Below are 21,293 nucleotides of genomic sequence, written 5' to 3' on the forward strand. Positions count from 1 at the left end.
CATGACCTGGCAGGCATACAACTAGAGGAAACCACTTTTTTTTATTGCAGATGAGAGTAAATTTTTCATATGTATAATTTGATTCTTTGCATTCATGAACAGCCTTGCAGGCCATTTGCAGTCCAGGGGCTGGAGCCTCCTCACCCCTGCTTGACCACTAGCTGCTCCCCCGTGGGAGGAGAGAAATGTATGATGGGCCTCAGACTGCTTCCTGAGATGAGGTGGTATTTAAATGAAAATCTTGTGGCATGCGTTCACACTTTTGACAAGACAGCTACCCGATGTATGAAGTGAATAAGTCTAAATGTGGTCAGACAAAGCACGGTTGCTTCACTATGAGTGTCACCTCACTCTACCAGACTAGTGATACATCACTGCTGCAAAAAAGTGAGGAATGTCCTGCTCAGTGAGGACATCGAAGAAGCAAGCCACTGCTGGACATATACAGGTTCATGGACGACTGGTTTCAGTGCAGAAACGATACAGCAACTACTGCTGAGAATCACAGATGGAAGAAAAGCATAAGACTGAAGGTTGATGGGTCAAACTAAAACAAATTGCACCTTGTGATTTTCTGCTCTTCTGTGTTGTCCTCTTTATGTTTGGGTTTTTCTTCTTAATCTCATCCTCTGTCTGATTCCTTTGCTTTCTTTGTGTTTTATTTCATAGGCTGTGGTTGCCTAGGTAACAGACATTAATTCATTTGGCCATCAATTCAGCGCTCTACTTATTACTGTTTACCTTTGCTTGTGTTACTTACACTGCATTGACTGTGTTTTTGTGTGTATGTGTGTGTGGGGGGGGGGCAATAATGTGTGCGTGCAACCTTCAACTTTTATTAGTGTCCACTTTCTTATTTGATATCTTCTTTTTACTTTGTGCAAGTAGTCTTTTCAAGAATGTGTGTGGGGGTGTTTCATTGTTTCCAGAAAAGAAACTTTAGAGAGAGAAAGAGAGAGGGTGAGGGATGATAAGAGGAACAGAGTAGGACATAGAATATTTAGGACCTATAAGCACACACACACACACACGTAAATGTATGTGTACACACACCTTGCCCACGTATAGAGTCACACTCTTTCACTGCACAGTACATGTACAGTGTATGTGGAATGAGATCCACAGAACACACACTCTGCTCTCGCTCGTCACACACACACACCTGACTTCATTATCTGCGCTCTGCGATGTGGAAGTCAGCAGCAGCAGGAACCATGGTAACAAGTCGACTGTTGAGATTCACAGCCACTTCACACCAACGCATCATTAATGTCATTTAACTCGCCCCTCGGTGACACTCTCTATCTCCCCGTCTGTTTTCTTCTGTCACCCCCCGCCCCCTCTTGTCTCTCCCCCTTTTCTTCTAACCCCTCCTCCGCCTCCCCCCATTCCTCCTCCTCCTGCACTTGGCTTCTCCCTCACCCATCTGTCTCACGCTATCTCCCCCCCTGAGTCAGGTTTCTTAAACAGGGCTCTGCTGATGACTCACAATACCTGGTTCCTCCCCAAGTTGACTGTGTCTATGTGTTTTTGAGAGAGAGAGAGAGAGAGAGAGAGAGAGAGAGAGTGAGAGAGTTTGGATGTGCATCCGTGCATACCAGGCTACATCTGCCTCAATGCAACACAGCCGCAGTGTATTGGAGCCACAACGCAGGTTAATCACTGACACTTATACATTTATTTTACGTTGAGCATCAAATATGGAGTGCAACACTTTCACTGCAACGCATGAAATGACTGTTTCCATTCAGCACAGTCCGTGGAATCTCTGATTCACATGTTTAGTGCATTGGCCTGCATTTCTGCAGAGCTCCTGCACTGCTCTGACTGAATATATTCCACCGCTCAAACATCAACTCTGTGTTATGACATTTCATTAATGGGGGAGACGGGAAACACAGACAGAAACTTGCTGATGCTCACTGTCAATATATGATTTAAGTACGAGAAGAGTAATGATGGTCTGTAAATCAATTCTCTGCACAGATTCTGGGTCGAAAGTCTACACTCAAGTGAGATAATACACTTTTTTAACACCAGCAAATATCAAATATTAAAATAACAAATAAGTGATTGCATTTCCCTCAGATTTGCTTTGGTTTGAGTCTTTACCAACATAATAACTCCTCTACATGCTTCTATAGAACATGACAAAAGTTTCTCCGATGAAAGAGTAAGAGAGAAAAACAAAAAGGGAAGAGAGGCAATGCAGAAATTGAAAACTGGAGCAACACTGCCATCTGCTGCTTGGTACAGCATGTGTGAGTGTCTCCTGTTTGTGTCCTTGGTGGATTTTCTAAAGTGTTTTTTCGGAGAGGTGGGCAGCGAGACAAGTGTCCCCCTCGTGTACACCATTGTCTTACAGTAAGTTAGACACCATAATGCTTTTAGTTTAATGGTTTTAAAGTAGATACCAATTAATTCCAAAATTAAAGCTGCAAACTACACTTCTGGGGGTGGTGTTGATGCTGTGCTGTTACCGTGGAAACATGAAGCACAAAGGAGCAGACTGTGTTGTGTGAATGGATGATGGTGGTGCACATGGTTTTTACCTCCTAAATAATAAGGATTTGCACATGGAGAATATGATGCTTTGTAACAATTTAACCAGAGCGACAGTTGACATGTAAATTATATCAGAAATCACATGTGGAGCTGCAGACATTGTGTCTGCAAACATATGTGTTTGCAACATAAACACTGGACTCAGAAAAGCTGCTATGGACTCACAGTGGCATTAGTATGGTTATGTACAAATGCAAAGAAATCTTAGTTTAGCATGTCATCATGCTAATAATTGCTAATTGCTACAGCTGAGGCTGATGGGAATCTTTGACCAGGTTTGTAGTATTTATTTAAAATCAAAGATTTGCACATGTAGGTTAAACAATGACGTGAATCTGATGGAGCTTGATGAAAGATTTACTCTGCACCTAAGTGATCATTCATTTCCAAACCAATGCACCACATGTCATGACAGTCTAGTATTTCTTCTGATGTGAAAAGATAACAGAGGCAAAGGAGGCAGAGAGATAACTGATTTGTGGGTTTGAGGTGAACCTCCAGATATATTATTCAGACAGTGCACACACACACACACACACACAGAGGAACACTGTTCTCTGCTGGAAGGTAGTGGTACATGAACTAAAATTCAAAATTGTGTATTTTTTGTTGGATTTAGGTCACAGACCGAAGAGATTTTTTTAAATCTTGGCCCAATACATGTGTCTTCCAGAAATTTAGGGCAAAAGTTTGTGCAGAAGATGCAGATTTTTAAAACTGTCAGTCAAAACATTTTGCCAAGGTCATTACATGTGATCATGTTTTGCTGGACCAGACCAGACCAAATTCCTTAATTTTTCCAACAACCTTAGTCGTTTTAATTTACAAAATAGATCATTATCATCACTATTGTATGATATGATATTTCAACACTGTGAGGCCTCAAGAGAAGGGTACCAACTTTTTGTATTTGACTGTTACTTTGAAACCCTTGCCCCAAAAATAACTTCATAAATAAGTAAATGTTTGTGGTTAATATGAAAAATGTGAAGCAGGAACGATGCATAAATTTAAGCCCCCCTGTCTTCACCCACACAGTTCTGACCTGCAGTGTTCTCATACTTTAGGAAAATACATGAGATTCTGCCATGAGAAAACAAAGAGAGCATGCAGCCCTTTTTCCTGAGGTCGAAATGTATTTTAACCTTCAGCAGCCGCCCAGTGTTACCACATGCTATAAAGGCAGCCGGCTCCCTGTCGGACATAAAACTAAAGGTTTGTGCACCACTTTGTTCTAAAAGTTCTACAAAACTATACTTCTTGTGCTGTGGAGCAGTAAAACCACTTGGTTTCTCCATTTCTCTAACATTTTTATATTCATCTGTACATTTAACACATTATTGAACAATAAGGGAAAGTTGGGATCTATATAAACACTGTGGAAAAATACGGTCATGATGCTACAGTTTGAATCAAAATGAAAGTATCCCAGCATTGAATATATACATCTGTACTCTGTACTCACGTTTGATATACTCACGTTGATGTTCAAACCAGGTACAGTGGGTATTTACACAGAGATTCCTGAAAGCTCCAGTGTTACTTTGAGCTAAATGGTTTCAGCTAATTGATTAAAAAATTGTTTTATATCAACTTCCATGCTCAGGGCTCAGAGCCCGGAAACCAGACCAATCAGTGAGCTGATGTTAATTCACTGTCACAGATGGGTCTGGCCCCTCTCCCATTCAGACTGATTTCCATCTGTCCTCAGACAGGTCGGCCAATCACAATTACTTATTCAAAAGGGGGCAGGTTTGAGGCATTTCCATGTGGCTGCAGCTGATGAGGAGAGATCTGTTGAATTTGTAATTTACATCTTATATTTGCAATTAAATCAAATTACCAAACTACAATCTGAGGCAGCAACATCAAAAACGGCACATTTTCCACAGGAATTGATCAAAAGGAGCCTGGCAACTGATATCTGTCCAAGTTCACCCATCATGCCTCTGTGTGTAAATGGTATCGGATTGTAACGAGTCTCCAAATCTGTGTTTTGGTTCAGACCTTGTTTTTTAGGCAAAAATGTTCCCACACTAGTTACGTGAATCTACACAGGGGTTAGTCATGTCATCTTTTCCCCATCCCCATCCATCTGTATCATGACTTTGGTCTCATTAAAGAATCGGTACACACCTACTGAATAGTGAAACTACAGAATGTTTGCACTAAATATCTAATTTTTTGTTTTGTAGTTGTTCACTGATTTTCCTCTTTTCTAAATAATAAAAAAATAAATTGTAAAAACTAAAAGGGTTTTTACTCTTGAATGTAAGAACTTGACATTTTCCTGTGAGTAATTTCACTGATGAGGATTCAGTGGACATTCACAAACCTTTACTCATGTAGCTCTTACTACAAATGACTGAACAGTGATGAACAAGTCATTGAAAACATTTTAGTTGACAACGTTCTGGAGAATTATAATTCAATGCACTCAACAGGCTGGGATAAAATGTTGACACTTTATTTATCATACAATGAAAAAGAAAAGGGGTACCTCTGTATTTGTTACTCTTTATAAGGCAGACTGTGGAAAGATGTCTCTGACAAATCCAGAAAATCAGGAAAAACAAAGAACTGAAGGTTTTTCTCCAGGATGCATGAGAGTAAGCAACTGTCTTCCAAAAAATCAAACTGGAAATGGCCAGGATTGCTCTTAATGAAGCTTTAAAATAAGGAAATTTGACCTCAGCTATACTTATTTTACTTATACAAATTGAGAACAAACCGAGAGGAGCAGGTGGACACTGTTGAAAAGTTAGCACAGGAGAGAAAAAAGGAAATCCAGGAGCTGTGGGAGAAGATCGCTGAGCTTCAGCAGAAACAATTAAACGCTTTCAAGTTCCAGGTAGAGAAAGTTAAGCTGGAGATTAGAGCGGAAGACCACTGGCTGCAGGTCTCATGGAAGAAATGAACAGGAGCGTGAGTTGACTGATGGATGTCACGACAGATCAGTCCCTGCAACACTAGAGCTCAGTGTTTGTCTCACACATGAGAACGAGGCTAAGCTCACAGAAATCCAGGGGATCAAATTCTTTGGCTGTGGTTGCAATAGGGATTTTCCCAATACGTTTGAATGTTCTAAAAGCTCTATGACCTTAGTATTCTTATTAAAAATCTCTTGAGATAAGCAACCTGTATCTATATTTGAACATAAAAAGATTCATGGTGTTGACAGCCTTTCTGACCTGTGTTTACCAGAGAAATGAAGACGTAATCCCGCATTTGAACACTAGATGGTAAAAGTGAGCTGAACTGCAGAACTTGCAGAAGTTGAGTTAATCAAATTGTTTTCTCAATAGTTGCCCTCACTTTCGTAAATAATCTAGAAATGAGGAATCAACATGTTTTGCAGATATAGACTATAATTAAGAAAATAAATCAACCTCTCCTCGTGTAACTTCTTTTCAGTGAAACCAGATGATTAAATTTAGCTCAGATTACTATTTCATTAATGTGAATTAGCAGCAGAGTAGAATTTACAATTTAATTATGAACAGAATGATTTCTTTAGTTTCTTGTAGTATCTGAAGAATTGTTAGAGAAGCCCAGGTAGAGACTGTGGACATTAAACCAAAACAAGAGAAGTGTAGTGAAGGAGACGTGGATACAAAGGATCTTGTGAAATAGAGTAAAATATAAGCCACACTAAGGACGGAGCGTTTATGATGACAAATGGCATGTGGTTAGCAGTCGTCAAGGCAACCGACCAGCCATCCACAAGGCCTCTGAGACAGGAAGTTAAGAGAGAACTGAAAACAGCAACTGAAACTGAAACAGCAGTTGGTGCTCTGGTTGAACTGAAAGAGCTGTACCTGCGAGTATGAGTGTGTGTTTGTTTAAAACAAGGGAACATCTGCTGCTCTGACAAAAAGATCTCACACACACAGGAAGTATTTTCCACTTAGCACATACACCACTTGATATTTTTGTGCAGATGTTACATGGACTAATTTGAACAGTCTCAGAGCAGTGATGTGTTTTTTCCAGAACACACAGACAACATGTCCTCAACATGGAGGACTTTGTTTTTACTGGACATTTTTATCTCAACACTAACAGATAGACGAGCTCTACTAGTCTCCCACATCCCATAAACCTGGACTCTGAACTTCATGAGTGCACAAGATAAACCTCTAACCAGCATGTACAATCTTTCCACAATGCACAAAACACATTAAACTCATCTGAATAAATACAAAAACGGTCTTTATTCAGATTTACATGTTGATTCACATGTAGTTTTCATAATGTATGCAGAATAAACAGTGATGACACAATGGTGTTACATTTCTATCAGCTGGGCAGTTACCTGTGTTGTTTAACCTTGGAGCTGAATGGTGATATTGTTTTTTATCATACGTGCAAAGTGCCAACAGTGGGACACACCTTAGTTTTGAAAGTAATCCAGTGGCTCTCAATCTCATAAGTTGGAGGCAGGTTAGAAAGACCAGCCAGCCTCATGATAAATAACCATATCATCACACAAATTCCCCTGCTAACGTTTGGCTGCAATGACATCCCTTTAATATAGACAAAAACAGGAATCTAGGTTTAAGTGCACTTCAGTTGTTCCATGACAAAAAATTTCCACTGTCAGGCTTGTGAAGTCAGAAGGATCTGAACATTTAATTAGCAGAATTGCCATCATTAATTAGAACATGTCGATTTCAAGTCAGCTCATGCTTCAATGTTGAGAACACTATAAATTAAATTTAATTCAACACACTTGTGCTGGTGCAAAGGCCTAATATGAACCATACTATTTACATGCAAAGAAACAAGAATTTGTTGCCTTTACCAACTATGTTTACATGGACACTAATAATCCGACTATTGACCTTAATCTGAATAAGATATTTATGATGTTTACACAAGCTGCTAACAGAATCTTCCATTCATATTCCTGTATGTAAACATGTTAATTGATTATCAGAGAATGCTGTTTACATAACAGTGTCTTCCTTGGACTTGTCTTAATCACATTACTGTTAGAAAATTGGTGTCCAAGTAAACATAGTGAAAAAAAAATGTCTGATTTGGTCATTATGACTTGGTTGTAGAAATATACAGTAGCACTCAAAGAGGCTGTGAGCAGAAGAAGAAAAAAAATCACAGAGTGAGGAGCATTTCCAAGTACTATGACGTGTAACCACAGAGAAGTAGAAACATTTTCCATTATCTTTCAATATGTGATGCAAGTTGCGAAAAAATGTTGAAGAAACATTTGGAAAAGCGACGTCTATTCCACATCTGCTGTCAAGTGAGCCCAAACGCCTTGAATGAGAACCTTAAATAATTTCACCATGACAGTAATGTGAGTCCAGTGTCAAAAATCTACAGGGGTTTGGTTCACAATCTTGGCAGCGTCCTGTTTGTCCTTTAGAGCTGGGGCTCTGCTGAAAGCAGCCTGGGAATGAAGTCTGCTTTTAGCCTGCTAGCTGCTAACACACCAGTAGCTTAGTGATGCCAGAGGCACAGGAAGTGTTTTCCAGGGATGGAGACTAAGGACTTGCACTGACAAAACTGAGCATCAGAATCGACTGAAGTTTTGGGCTGTTAGCAGACTAAAGCATAGATAATATGAATCCATCCACACACCTTCAATACCACCTCCCCAACACACACACACACACACACACACACACACACACACACACACACACACACACACACACACACACACACACACACACACACACACACACACACACACACACACACACACAGCAGTGCTGTCCATAAGGTGCAGAAGCAGTTTGCATACATACATATAAGCTATGTACACTATTAACACCAGGAGGCAGGAGGGAGCGGAAGAAATTAACCCATTGTTCACAGTCTTGTCAGTCCGTCTGTCAGCGTGTCTGTTGTTCATCTTGTCAGTTCATGGCACTGTGTTGGCGGGCACGTTTACCTGAGGTTTCCAGACTTACAAGTTCCTACGCACACACATGCATGCACACGCACGTGCGCACACACACACACACACACACACACACCTGCTTGCATGGGGCAATTCGGGGCATATCAATGATTGTCATGATTGTCAACAACATGACTCTGAATCTTCTTGTGACTTGCTGCTAGTGGAGCTGGTTTGCCAACAGAGACTTTAACTTCCTCATAACATTTGTTCCTCTGTTATGAACAGTTTGTTTCTAGGCTTACGTAATCTTTGTTCTATCCATGTGTCTCAGGAAATTATTTTAGACAATGTTTTCTGCTCACAGTTACACTCTTTTGAAATAGAAAGTTAATGGTTCTTTGTTTTCCCATTATTTGTGCAATATAAAATGAAGAGAAAAGAGGATGTTTGTGCAAACATAGACATTAAGTGTGGGTAGCAAAACAGTGACATCAACACATTTTGTCTTGTAACGGGTTCTTATACTTAACTGGTAAGTAATTTTATATTAAATGTGGTCAAATTAGGTGGTTTTAGATTCAAAATAGGTTTTACATACATAACCTCCTCCTGTAATGAACTACTAGGGACTATGTCACATAGGAACTGAATGTTTGGGTTGACTGGAAGCTGTTAATAGCTTAAAATCTTAAAAGGTTGATTAATATGAAAACCTGGCCAAAGCTAGGCATCTACAAAATACATTTTCACTCATAAAATCCTTCTTAAGAAATTATGAAAAAGTGCAAAATCTCCTCTTCACTCAGGATGGTGTTCTAAAGTGTCGACAAAAAGCAGCAGGGAAAATAATCTACCTGTGACACATGGATGATCAAGACTAAATACACTGTCGTCCAGAACAAATGTGAACACACGTGCCACATATACAGTATGGATTCACGATTGCCTACATTCCACATTTTCATAATTTTAATCTGGACAGGGATTGTTCAAAAACCCTTGCAGAAATGGGAACTTGATGAAATGTATGCAAACCGTCGCAGCCATGCAGATGCAGAAAGTATAAACGGCTTCAGTGTTCCCTAATTAGTGAGCAAGTCAAGCACCGGAGGATATCATTAACACCAGTCAGCAATTTTTCCAATCAAATGGGAAACAATCAAAATCACAGATTTGGTAGTTTGGCCTTTTAGGCACCGAGTGGCCCTGATGAAGACAAACAACATTCTCTGTCATTCCTATGCTCTGACAACAGCTAGGATACCCTACTTCTGGGGTCAGGAAGAGGTAACGTCGGAGGTTTTCATTATGACACTTGCACGCATCTCATGGGTGTGGCTGGTCTCCGACGTCCAGCCGTCTGTGTGGTAGCTGATGAGAGGGTCTGGGTCTCGCATGCTGGTGACTCTGAAGTTGGGCTTGTTTGCGTTGACAAAAGTGTCCATGCCGGGCAGAGAACATGTGGGAACTCTGAGGACTGATGTGCTGTAGTCCCGCTTCCAGACTGCACTGATACCCTATTAAAAAAGGAGAGATCGTGAAACTCCATATAATACACAACACAAAAGGCTGCAAGACAACATTTAAATTCACAGATGATACACATTAATACCTCATTTAAAGCACATAGGCTGAACAATCTAACTACACTTCATAGCTGTTTATCATATGTCAAGAACCTCAGGGTAACATTTGACACCTATGTATTTTTTGAGCAAGATAAGATCAAATTATTTATTTTACTGTACTGGATTACACTGAAAAATTAAACACCAAAAATATTACCACTGATAAGTTGTAGTATTGGTGTGTGTAGATACAGACGTGTGTTCACTGTGGGTACAATGTACTACAGAAGAACAACCTTAGATCTGTCTGTTAATGTTTGACAGTCAGAGTTCCTGACAAGGCCCTCCCTTTTCTCAGCCTCACAACATTACAGGAAGGAAAAGTAAAACACACAAAGAGACACACACACACACACACACACACACACACACACACACACACACACACACACACACACACACACACACACACGCACGCACGCACACGCACAGACACCACATTCACACCCTATTTTACCAGAAAAGTCAAAACAGGTGAAAACCTGTTTATCTAAAGATCAGAGCAGTTAATCATTTCATCATCACTGTCTCCTTTGTGATTGTGTACAATGTGAGACTCACCTCTTTAGTATCTTCTGTGTCACTGTCTGTGTCACTGCCTGTAGAAACAAACACACATTCAAAATTGCAGTGATAAAACAGTACTCGGGAAATATATCAGAGAGAAAGAGTTCAAGAGAAGGGGTGGAATTCCAGTAAATCTTGATTTAAATTGCCAAACCATATTAACATGGCAGATACCTAGCATTTCACTTTTCTACTGTCTTCACTAAATGTACAATCTGCTAAGTAAACAAGCCTAACAAATAAACAAAAGAGAGTGAAGACAAACAACGACAATGATTAAGTGTGAGATCAAAAAAGGGTCAAATGTACAGAGAGGAAGGAGGGATGGAAAATATAAGAGACAGCTCTGTCTGAATGAGCAGTTAAACTTGGAAATACAGAGGGGAGATAAGCAAATGAATACAAGATTTGGAAGAATCTAAAAAATATTTTTCTAATATCACTATGTTTACTGTCAAGTAAGTCTCTATGGTTATGGGTCTTTTTTAATTTTATTTTCAAAATGACACTACAACAAAAACTTGTTAAGTCTCCAGTGTAATTATTTCCGAGATAAATTATTGAAGTCTTTATTCTTTTATTTCAATATGACTATTCAGTTCAAAAGCAGCTTCAAAGAGTCTGATTAAAACACTGTTATCTGACACAATAATTGCTGTTAACCACTGTTGACAGTGGTTACTTCTTACCACACTCAGTTAGTTTGCCCACAATTTTCTGCACTTCAGATAAAATCTGGTGACAGTGATAAAGGAGACGCTTTATTGGAGTGGATTGTGTAATAACAGGTGATGTAATGACGTCAGATTATCGGGTCACCAGCTGAACCACTTTTTTTAAATAAAACCACTTGCCTACATCAAATGCATTGAGCTTAACAGCCAGTTGATGCTTTAGGTGTAAATATTATACTTTTAACTAAAAAATGTGCACTTGATGGTGCTGTGGTCCAAACTGTGTTATGAGAAAGCACAGCAGCATGAGCTGTTTATGCAAATTCTGGTAATAAATGTGGTTTTGTGTGGTGTGTGGTGTGTGTGTGTGTGTGTGTGTGTGTGTGTGTGTGTGTGTGTGTGTGTGTGTGTGTGTGTGTGTGTGTGTGTGTGTGTGTGTGTGTGTGCCTTCTCACCGCAGCATGAAGAAACAGGGGAGATTTGGAGCGGGTACGAGTGGGAGGAGCTAACAGTTTGCTCCTCATTCTCAGTGGTTACTTCAATTGTCTGACAGACAAATGGCAGCTGCTCGCTCGTGATCACGTGGTCTTCGACTGAGCTGTTAATGGCTATGAATGGACACAAAGGTTATGTTATAATAAACTGAACACGCATGCACACTCTGACCCGACTCTGGAAAAGATCTACTGATTAAATGACAGTAACATATAGAACCTATCCACTACTGTAAGAGTATAAGACAAAGAGTGTTTCTTTACCATATTTGTACATAGTTCTGAAAAAAATCTCTGACTCAGAGCACAACCTTTGCACCACAAGCTGAGAGCTCATCAAGGCCTCATGTCAAACAGGGAAAAAAGAGGTCTCTTCTAGTTTCTTTACAGCTGAACTTTTAAACAAATGGTTTAACACAGAATCAAGAAGATACTTTGTGGAAGATTTATTTAACACACAATATGTCCATTCAGGACAACACCAGACATAACACTTCAATCACCTACATGCTGGTTTTTGGACTTTGCTCATTCACCACTGTAACTACTCTGCTGTGGATATATGGAGCCTCAATCCTGATAATCTTAAATGTTCCACAACTTTTAAAATGATAATCAAATCCCAGTTCAATTACTGGCATTTTTATTTTCTTAATTGATTTTGTGGCAACTTACATTTCACTGCACAAAAAATGAAATTCAGGTCTTTTGTGCCTATTTTTTATATCACTGAAGGGAACTTTTTATATGCAATTCTAACCTTATTAACGTAACTTTGGTTTCTGATGTACTGCATTTTGAAGTGTCCCTGTGTTTGAAAGGAGCAAGCAAATTCAATTTTTCTTGCTTCTTCTTGTCTTTCACCATGACAAACACATCCAGGCAAAATGTTTGTTCTTCAACATTGGCCAAAACCAGGGGCCAGGTCACAGCCCCAACAACCACATAAACTGCTTTAAGACATACACTGAATTCTGGAGATCCTCCACATTTTCTCCAGAGCTGTATGTGTGAATGCAAATGTCCAAGTGACATACTTTCTCCACCTGCCCCCTAGTATAAAAATGCGATGTGAGTGCATAGCAGGGGATACACATAAAGACACCAACAAAGATTTCAAGAGAGTTTGTGGTGCTAAGAGCTGACGCTGTTGTCGATGTGATGTTACTTCTTGCCACTGTCTACTGTACCACCCCTCACCAGAACTCTGCATATTACATGTTGCTGTTGTGAATGTGTCTGAGCAGAGAGCCTCCTGCTGCGATGTGCATGTGTGAAAGGAAAACTACGGAGAAAATCCGGACCCAATTCTCCGGAGATCCTCCATAGGACATGTCTGAAATGACTAAAAAGAAGACACCTGTGTCATACCTGAGGCACTGTCCATCACTGTTGACTCTATGGGTTCCTGCTTGACCTCTTCCTGTTTGGAATAGTCAATAGGTCCAGCATCAGCTTGGAGAACAATTTTGTCTGGAAACGGAGAAGCTGCCTGAGGGTGAGAAGAACAAAAAGCTGAAAAAGATAGATTATGGAAAACCGATATGGTTAAATGTACCATACATACCATTGTGTGTGAAAGGGTCTTTTAAATTAGAGCCCAGACAATTTATTGGTTGGCTGATACTTTCACAGATATATCTGGATTTTGTAAGTTTATGGTTAAGCAGTAAAATGTCAAGCTTCAATTACTTTTCTCTGTCATTAGGGTTTGATAAGGACTCACAAATATTTTCTTATTTTTATCGGCCCAAAACATTTTCTGCCCTCAATATCAGTATGGGCATCGGCCCCCAAGCATTCCTAATGGGGGGGCTCCATATTATAGTCATCGAACTGCCATCAACAACTGTATCAGTGCTTCATATAGAACAGAAAACATTTCATTCAAACTTCTACACAAACACAGAAGCTCAGCTAAACCAGTTATATGGACATCAATGTTCACATGTCCATTTATCTATAATATACTGTACATTGTTTAGTTCATTCATTCATTACATTTTACTGTGATAGTGAGGAAGTCCAATAAGACAGCTGTACTGCAATGAGCCAGTGCAAACACATTAGCACACTTAAAATCAGTGGCTTTGACCTGAATATATATATATATATATATATATATATATATATATATATATATATGTCACAGATTTTTGATACGATTGTGAATATTGAATGTTCTTCAAAGCAAATTACAGTATAGTACAGTAAAATACAGTTAAGCGATGATTTTAGATTTTATTTCTAATTAAATGTATGTTCTCTATTACTTTCTGCTGACTCTAATAATACAGCAGCCAATTTGATCATTTTATTATCTAAAATGGAACTAGTAGCTATTGGTTTTACTTTGTATTGCTTAAACATGTGCATTACAGAGAAACCGAGGCAGATGGAGGAGGAGCACTTGGTTACTGCTCCCACTCTCTGCCAAACGTCTGTGGGAACCGGAGATGATTGTTAACGTTAGATACTGAGGCAATCTGCCACCTCTGCTACGGCTTTCAGAAATCATTTGATCTGCTTTGATACAAAAGCAACATTTCTGGGTAAAGTAAATATTCTTATGATGCCTAATGTCACCAGACCAGTACCCGCAAGTTACAGTTAAATTGCAAATGAGTATGAAATCAGAAACTCTTCTTCCGTGGTATTTGTGTTCCCTGTCACGCCTCTACTCCTCTGCAATGCTGCTGCTCATGGTGAGCACATTCAAAATATTAAATGGTTATTTTAAAGTGTGGAGAGACTTGATAAAGACAGTTTTGTGTTATGTAGGTAAAAGCCACCTTATCTTGCCAGTGTTGTTGGTTCCATGTGTGAGGAGGGCTTTTATCAGTTTATTTACCTCTTTATTTTCCTTGGGCCTCCCCTCTTTGTCAGACTTCTTCTTTCCTAAATAGACAAACACAGAAAGACATCGATTATAGAGATCATTTTTAAAAACCAAAATGTACAGCCAGTCTTGAGTGTCTTTAATCAGTGAATATGGAATTAAAAGTAAGTCAGTTTTAGTGGAGTAAGATAACAGCGCTCACCTTTCTTCATACTTCTCTCTGCGGAGGAGAGCATCTTATAAACTCTGAAGGCGTTAGTTCCCTTTTTGATGCTTTTATCCTTCACTTCCTCAATGTCTGGCAGACTGTTCATGGCACAGCGGAAATTCGCCTTCCATGTCTTTGGATCCGGACGGTCTACCTCTGGCTGGTATTTACCTGAACACAAACAGCATAATTCTTATTATTGTTATTACAGAGATGATTTTTGGCTTAAATTGGCTAATATCATGAGGAGGATACGTGTATAAATGCCACTTTTCAGGCTGTTATATATGAATCCATGATACCAGTATGTATGGTACATTATGTGAACCCAGTTATAAACTATTCAGCTAAAGCATTATATGTCCTGGGATCTAATTGAAAAGGACAATCCATGAGAACATGATTTCTTACCTGAAAACAGGATGCAAATTTAGCTTTCTGTGATTTGAAAAACCCAATGAAAGGCAGAAGGAGTGACTGTATAGGTAAATCTTTGTATTACCTGTGTGTATGGCCCATTTCATGAAGAGCGGTGCATCTTTCTCCAAGTCCCAGCCATGGCGCGCAGCATGCATCCACGGGATTTGGAAGATTCTCTTTTCCTGTAAACATTTACACATGCTCAGGTCTTGATTCAGATTCTCCTAGTAACACTTCTGTGTGATGGATCGCCACACCAAAATCTTTACTGCCACGCTTAATATTTTGGACGCGTGTGACACATGCGTGAAATGCAAGTAAATCTATCCCTTGGTTGCACTGGTGTGCCAAACATTTAGCTGGTGAGTTGTGTCGCTTCTCTCAACTCCCCCTTTCAGTGTAAGTGCAGAGTTTACACACTCACACACAGGCCCCGGGCTGACCCGCCCCAACTCACACACACTGTCTTGCGCGCGCGCACACACACGCACGCATGATAACAGGGTCTCCACTATGCACCACTGCTGTAAAATGATAAGTGCCGCTGACTCAAGATCAGAGCAGAAGCAGCAGTTGGTTTGTACCGTGTCAGAGTCTCTGTCTGGGTGTCGTCCCACCACACTCCTGCTGACCTGCCCTCACTTTCAGTTCAGTGTATAAGATTTAGGTGAAAGGGATTTTTGGCAGAAATTTTATATAAAATAATCCTAGTGATGTTTTCACTGGTGTGTTTCAACTAAATTGTATGAATTGTTGTTTTCTTTACCATAGAATGGGCCCTTTATACTTAAAAACTTTATATTTACATGGAGGGGGGTCATTTTTCTACAAGAAGGGCCTGAGGCGGCTTTACTTCCTGAGGAGGCTCAGGTCCTTTAATGTCTGCAACAAGATGCTGCAGATGTTTTATCAGTCTGTTGTGGCGAGCACCATCTTCTTTGCTGCGGTGTCCTGGGGTGCAGGCATCAAGATAAAGGACACCAACAGACTGAACAAACTGATCAGGAAAGCTGAGTCAGTGGTTGGCTCTAAGCTTGTCACCCTGGAAGGGGTGGTGGAACTGGCAAAACTGCTGGCAATCATGGACAATCCCTCTCACTCCCTCCACAAAACACCGGACAAGCTAAAGAGCAGCTTCAGCAACAGACTCATTCAACCCTGCTGCTCTAAGGAACGATACAGGAAGTTCCTCCCAACCGCAATAAGACTTTACAACTCATCTACCTCTGTCAGAGCCACCATCACAGAACTGCACTAATTCTACCTGTCACCTTTTGCTACCTGTCACCTTTGCACTGTGTACCCTGTACAACACTCCGCTCCAATACTGAAACATTTACTTCATATTATATGTGATATGTGTTATTACTATGTGATATTATATATCTTTCATACAATATTCTTGTCTTTTTGCACATTCTATTTACATATTCATATTCATAGTATATTATCTATTGTAAGTATATCGCGTATAGTCACATATTTTTATGCATATATTATACCTATACTATATATCATATTATATCATATCTTGTGTGTGTGTGTATATATATATATATATATATATATATATATATATACACATGTGTACATATTATATATTGCAGTTATGTACATATGCACACCTTGAACAGGCTAAATATAGGACACATTTCTATGTGTATGTTATTATTATTACTATTATGATATACTGTTGCTGCCATTATTACTATATACTGTTATTTTTATTATATACTGTTGTTACACTGGTGTTGTACATATATATGTTATTATTATGTATTATATTATATACTATATATACTGTACTATTATTATATACTCTTTAGTAACAATAACATTACCATCATATCATCAGTACTATTACCATCATCTTGCCACTGTACCTTATCTAACTATTTATCTTGTGTTTTTTGAAGTGCCTTTGTCCTATTCCATGTTTTTATTTTGGTTTTTATTGTTTTATATTTTTCTACCTACAGTATCTTATTCTTTTGTATTTTTATAGTATCCAAATACCAATATGCTATGACGACCTACTTTCCCTTTGGGAATGAATAAAGTAATCAATCTATCATTTCTGTGGAGGCCGCCATGTTTTTTACTCTGGTCCAAACTGGACAAACTAAAACCTTTTGAGTTTTCATGACAACTGAAGTTCACCACAGGTTCTCTTTCATTTTGGAAAGGGGAGGGTGAGATGAGGAGCATTCAGCTGCAACATGACACTTCACTTCTAGATGTCACTAAGTTGTACACACTGAACCTTTAACACTAACACTAACCACAGGTTATTAAGACCTGAACAGTACCGACGTTTACTTTGTGTTTGTTTGAATCACTCTAGATTTAATTGGACACACATTTAAATACACAAAAAAAGTCCAACATGTTGTGTGTACGCAGTCGCCTGCTACAAACAACACAAGAAGCCCACAGTCAGGACATCAGTCAGTGTTAAAGCAGCTGGAACAATCTGGATTAATGATTTGACATATTCGAATAATAATTAAATCCATGTGATTGCCAAGTTGTGTGTCAAAAGTGACAAAAACAAGCAGACAGACAGACACACACAAGGAAACACAACACAAAGCTAAAATCTCATCTAAATCATAACCATCTCATCCAGTTTACTGAGCTTGTTTCATCTAAATTGTATGAATTGTAGTTTTCTTAACCCCAGAAAAGGTATTTTATTTTGAAATACTTTATATGTACATTGAGGGGGTCCTCTCTATGGAGGCCGCCATGTTTTTTACATTAGTCCAGACTGGACAAACTAAACATCTTTGAGTTTTTATGACAACTGAAGCTACCAGAGGCTATTTTTCATGTTTGGAAGGAGATGGTGAGGTGAGGGTTGTTCAGCAGCAACATGCAATTTCAACACTCAATGTCACAAAATTCAACACACTGTACCTTTAATATTTATTCAAGAGCTAGAGTTCATTTTATTTATTGTTTTGGTTGAGTGTGGTCTATTTCATTTATGTTTTTATTTTTTCAGGATATGTTACTATTTTTAATTCTAATTCAAATGTGAGACTGTATATTCTTAAAAAATTTAATTTAATTTCTCATTAAAAAGGTGTACTTGCATGATTATGCAATAATATCAGTGATATAAAATGGTTTCCCAATGATAACAATAATATGATGATAATAAATAAATGTATTGCAATAATTTCCGGGAAAATATGTGTTATTGTGAGAGGCCTACCTTAATATTTTTAATAATGCGCCAAGTGAGACGTTTCCTAACAGTTTACAGCTTTAGTTCTCTGAGAATATTTTTCATATCCGTGTGTGTGTGTCTGCTCACATACCTTATTAACCCATTTCAGTCCTGGTATCTGACATGAATTGATTTGCTCCTCCAGCCACGGTCGCATCCTCATTCTCTCTACTGGCATTGTGGCCTGTGAACACACAAACATGTAATTATGATTACTGTATAATTATAATTGCTGTATAATAAAAATAAATAGTAGCATATGTATGAATGGTGACTACGGTTAGGCTTACTTAACGATCATATTTGGAAGTTACACAGAGTTTATTGTTACAATAGCAAAAGTGGGTTAGTAATTAGTAGAGGCAAGAGAGTACAAGTGTTGAAAGCCTCTTGTCTGTGGTTGTAAAGATAGAAATCCTGCTCAGGTCCACTTCTTAATTTTTGTCTCATAAAACTGCTCCCAGACAAAATTGTGCAATCGTGTCTGTTATTGCAGCCCTTTAGCCCACAAAATACATATTTTCTGTATTTGATAAACATTTTGAATAAAATTCTTCAGCAGAAGGAAAAGTGAGAAATAAAAAAGAAGATAATGAATACCGCATACTCATTCACCCACCCCACCCACACTAGGGTGGGTGAAGTTTGCAGTGTGCCAACACGCTGCCTGCTGACATGAGGACTGAGCTCAAACAGGTCAAACAGGGTGACAAAATATCATCCCTTTGCATGTAGTGCAGGGTTGAAACTTCCAGCTGCTTGATACAACACTTCACACATGCAGTCTGACTACAGGACACTGTCTTTTACGTCTATGGCCAACATTGGTTTTAAATATTTTTTTATATTTGTATGACGCATTATAGAACACATTGATTTTAGGGTTGAAATTAATCAAAAGGTCAGTAAATCATGTGCAGGCCCAAAATCCTCTGGAATAGTCTGCAGGAGTTATTCAGAGTTGAAACTAGCTTGAAACACTGTCTTTTTTAAATCATCACTCAAAATGTACTTTTACTTGATTGTTATTGTTACTACTTTCTTTTATTCCTCTTCCTTTGCCATTATTTTTAAAATATACTGTATTCATTTACCTATTGACTTTGATTTCAGATTTTGTATTATAGTGTTAGTTAACTTTGATTTTCAATAAAATACAGTATTATTTTGCTTGTTGTCACTGATGTTTTGTATTCCTATTTTAATTTGCAGTCTTTAGTGGCAGCTGTTTTTAAAGGTGTTATATATATATATATATAAAGTTATAATTATTAGAATAATTACTTTCACTAAGAGATCAAAGTGCATTGTCCCTGTCAAGTAAAATACAATTTAAATTTAAATCTTAAATAATTGACTGTGTTCTGGTGTTGTTAAAGCCAAAGTGATATTGACAGACTTCATGTCTTTAGAAAACAAGTTATTCTGTGTTCACATGTTGAATGTTATTTTATTTGTTGTATTATTATTTTTACTTGCCCTCTATTGTAATGGTTGTTAATGGAAAGGTGCTGTATAAACAAAGTTATTATAATTAATGCTACTATTATGCATCTTTGGATTCAGAAACGTAAATGAATTACATTAAGGCCTGTAAGAGTTAATAACTTGTACTGAAGTACAAAATGTCGATTACACTTGCAGCACTGCAGTACTGACAGGGTCTAGTGGTACTTTAGGACGTAAAACATATCACTGCTTACGATCGACAACTCAGAGAAACACGATTTCCTCAATGCGTTAAAAACAAGTTTTTCTGGGCTGCACAGCAGAATCAAAAACCTGCAGACGAGTTTTAACAACAGTGCAGTTTGGTTTTCGATCATGTCTCCTCACACAGCAGGTCAGCAGAGCTGCAGCTGGAACATCAACAACAACTGGCAGCAGTAGTTTTCTAAGATCCTGCTTCTATCTGCGTCTCGTCCACTTGTTAGCAAATGTTAGGAGCAGCTTTAGTTTGCGTTACAGAGCCGCGTAGTCAAAGTTAACCCGCCCCGTGTGGTCGCGCTGGTCCTAAAAAGAAACAACAACCGAGGCAAAAGTGAAAATACACTCCAGCTCCGAGTCAACACAACTAGTCGCACTTTCACTTGCAGAGCGAGAGGGAGCCGTCATGTCTGCGACCCGACGGCGTGAATATGCGGAAATGAGACGGTACCTGCTCGCTGAGGACGGCCTGTAGCTCCGGGCTCCCGCTTGACACACCGACGACACCAGCCCGAGTCACACGGCTCAACTTCTGCCACCGACTTTCACACAAAGTGGAAAACAAAAGTGTGTCGGCGGTTCTTTTCTGTTTCTGCTCGGAGAGCGAAAGCAAAACAGCGGCCGCTGAGGGGAAGTGGGGGCTCGCGCTGGAAATCCCCCTCCTGCTCTCGAGCGCCGTCGCGGAAGTGTCTGCGGCCGCGTGCGCGCTCCACCAGAGGAGTTCAAATGCGAGGAGGACTCACTCCGCTCTTCTTTCCGGTGACCGTGAAAACAAACCGAAATGATTTCCTCACGCTGTGTTTCATTTATATGTTTTTTGGGGTTTTTTGCACGTGGTGTTTCTGTAGTTATACAAAGCTGAAAGAAGTGCGTCGTGTTTTGCATGTATACGCAAAACATGACGCACATTTGTGTGCAAAATCAAATCATTTCTAATGGGACATTTTATGAAAGCAAATATAGATTTATTTTTGCCAACACATGGATTATATGTTGTAGTTAAACTGTTATAATGACAATAATTATTTCATATGAGCAACCCAAAGTAAAGGGGTAGTTCACCCAAAAATGAAAATTCCCTCAT

At 39.0% G+C, this 21,293-nt stretch overlaps 1 protein-coding gene across 2 annotated transcripts; it reads right to left on the reverse strand.

The window, feature by feature from the left end:
* Positions 1–6,756: 6,756 nt before the first annotated feature.
* Positions 6,757–20,901, reverse strand: irf2b (interferon regulatory factor 2b). 2 transcript variants are annotated; one of them, XM_069531980.1, is made up of 9 exons: positions 20,661–20,901; positions 18,594–18,686; positions 15,350–15,449; positions 14,842–15,018; positions 14,652–14,698; positions 13,172–13,292; positions 11,762–11,914; positions 10,627–10,664; positions 6,757–9,954 (listed from the first exon to the last, which is right to left on the reverse strand). In XM_069531980.1, the coding sequence occupies exons 2-9, from the start codon at positions 18,678–18,680 to the stop codon at positions 9,715–9,717; spliced, it is 963 nt and encodes a 320-aa protein (XP_069388081.1). In that variant the 5' UTR covers positions 18,681–18,686; positions 20,661–20,901; the 3' UTR covers positions 6,757–9,714. The 2 variants fall into 2 exon arrangements, with proteins under 2 accessions (XP_069388081.1, XP_069388080.1); XM_069531979.1 differs by lacking the exon at positions 20,661–20,901 and adding an exon at positions 20,339–20,521.
* Positions 20,902–21,293: the final 392 nt, after the last annotated feature.

Source organism: Paralichthys olivaceus, chromosome 9 (genome assembly GCF_024713975.1).
Source record: "Paralichthys olivaceus isolate ysfri-2021 chromosome 9, ASM2471397v2, whole genome shotgun sequence".
NCBI classification, from domain to species: domain Eukaryota; kingdom Metazoa; phylum Chordata; class Actinopteri; order Pleuronectiformes; family Paralichthyidae; genus Paralichthys; species Paralichthys olivaceus.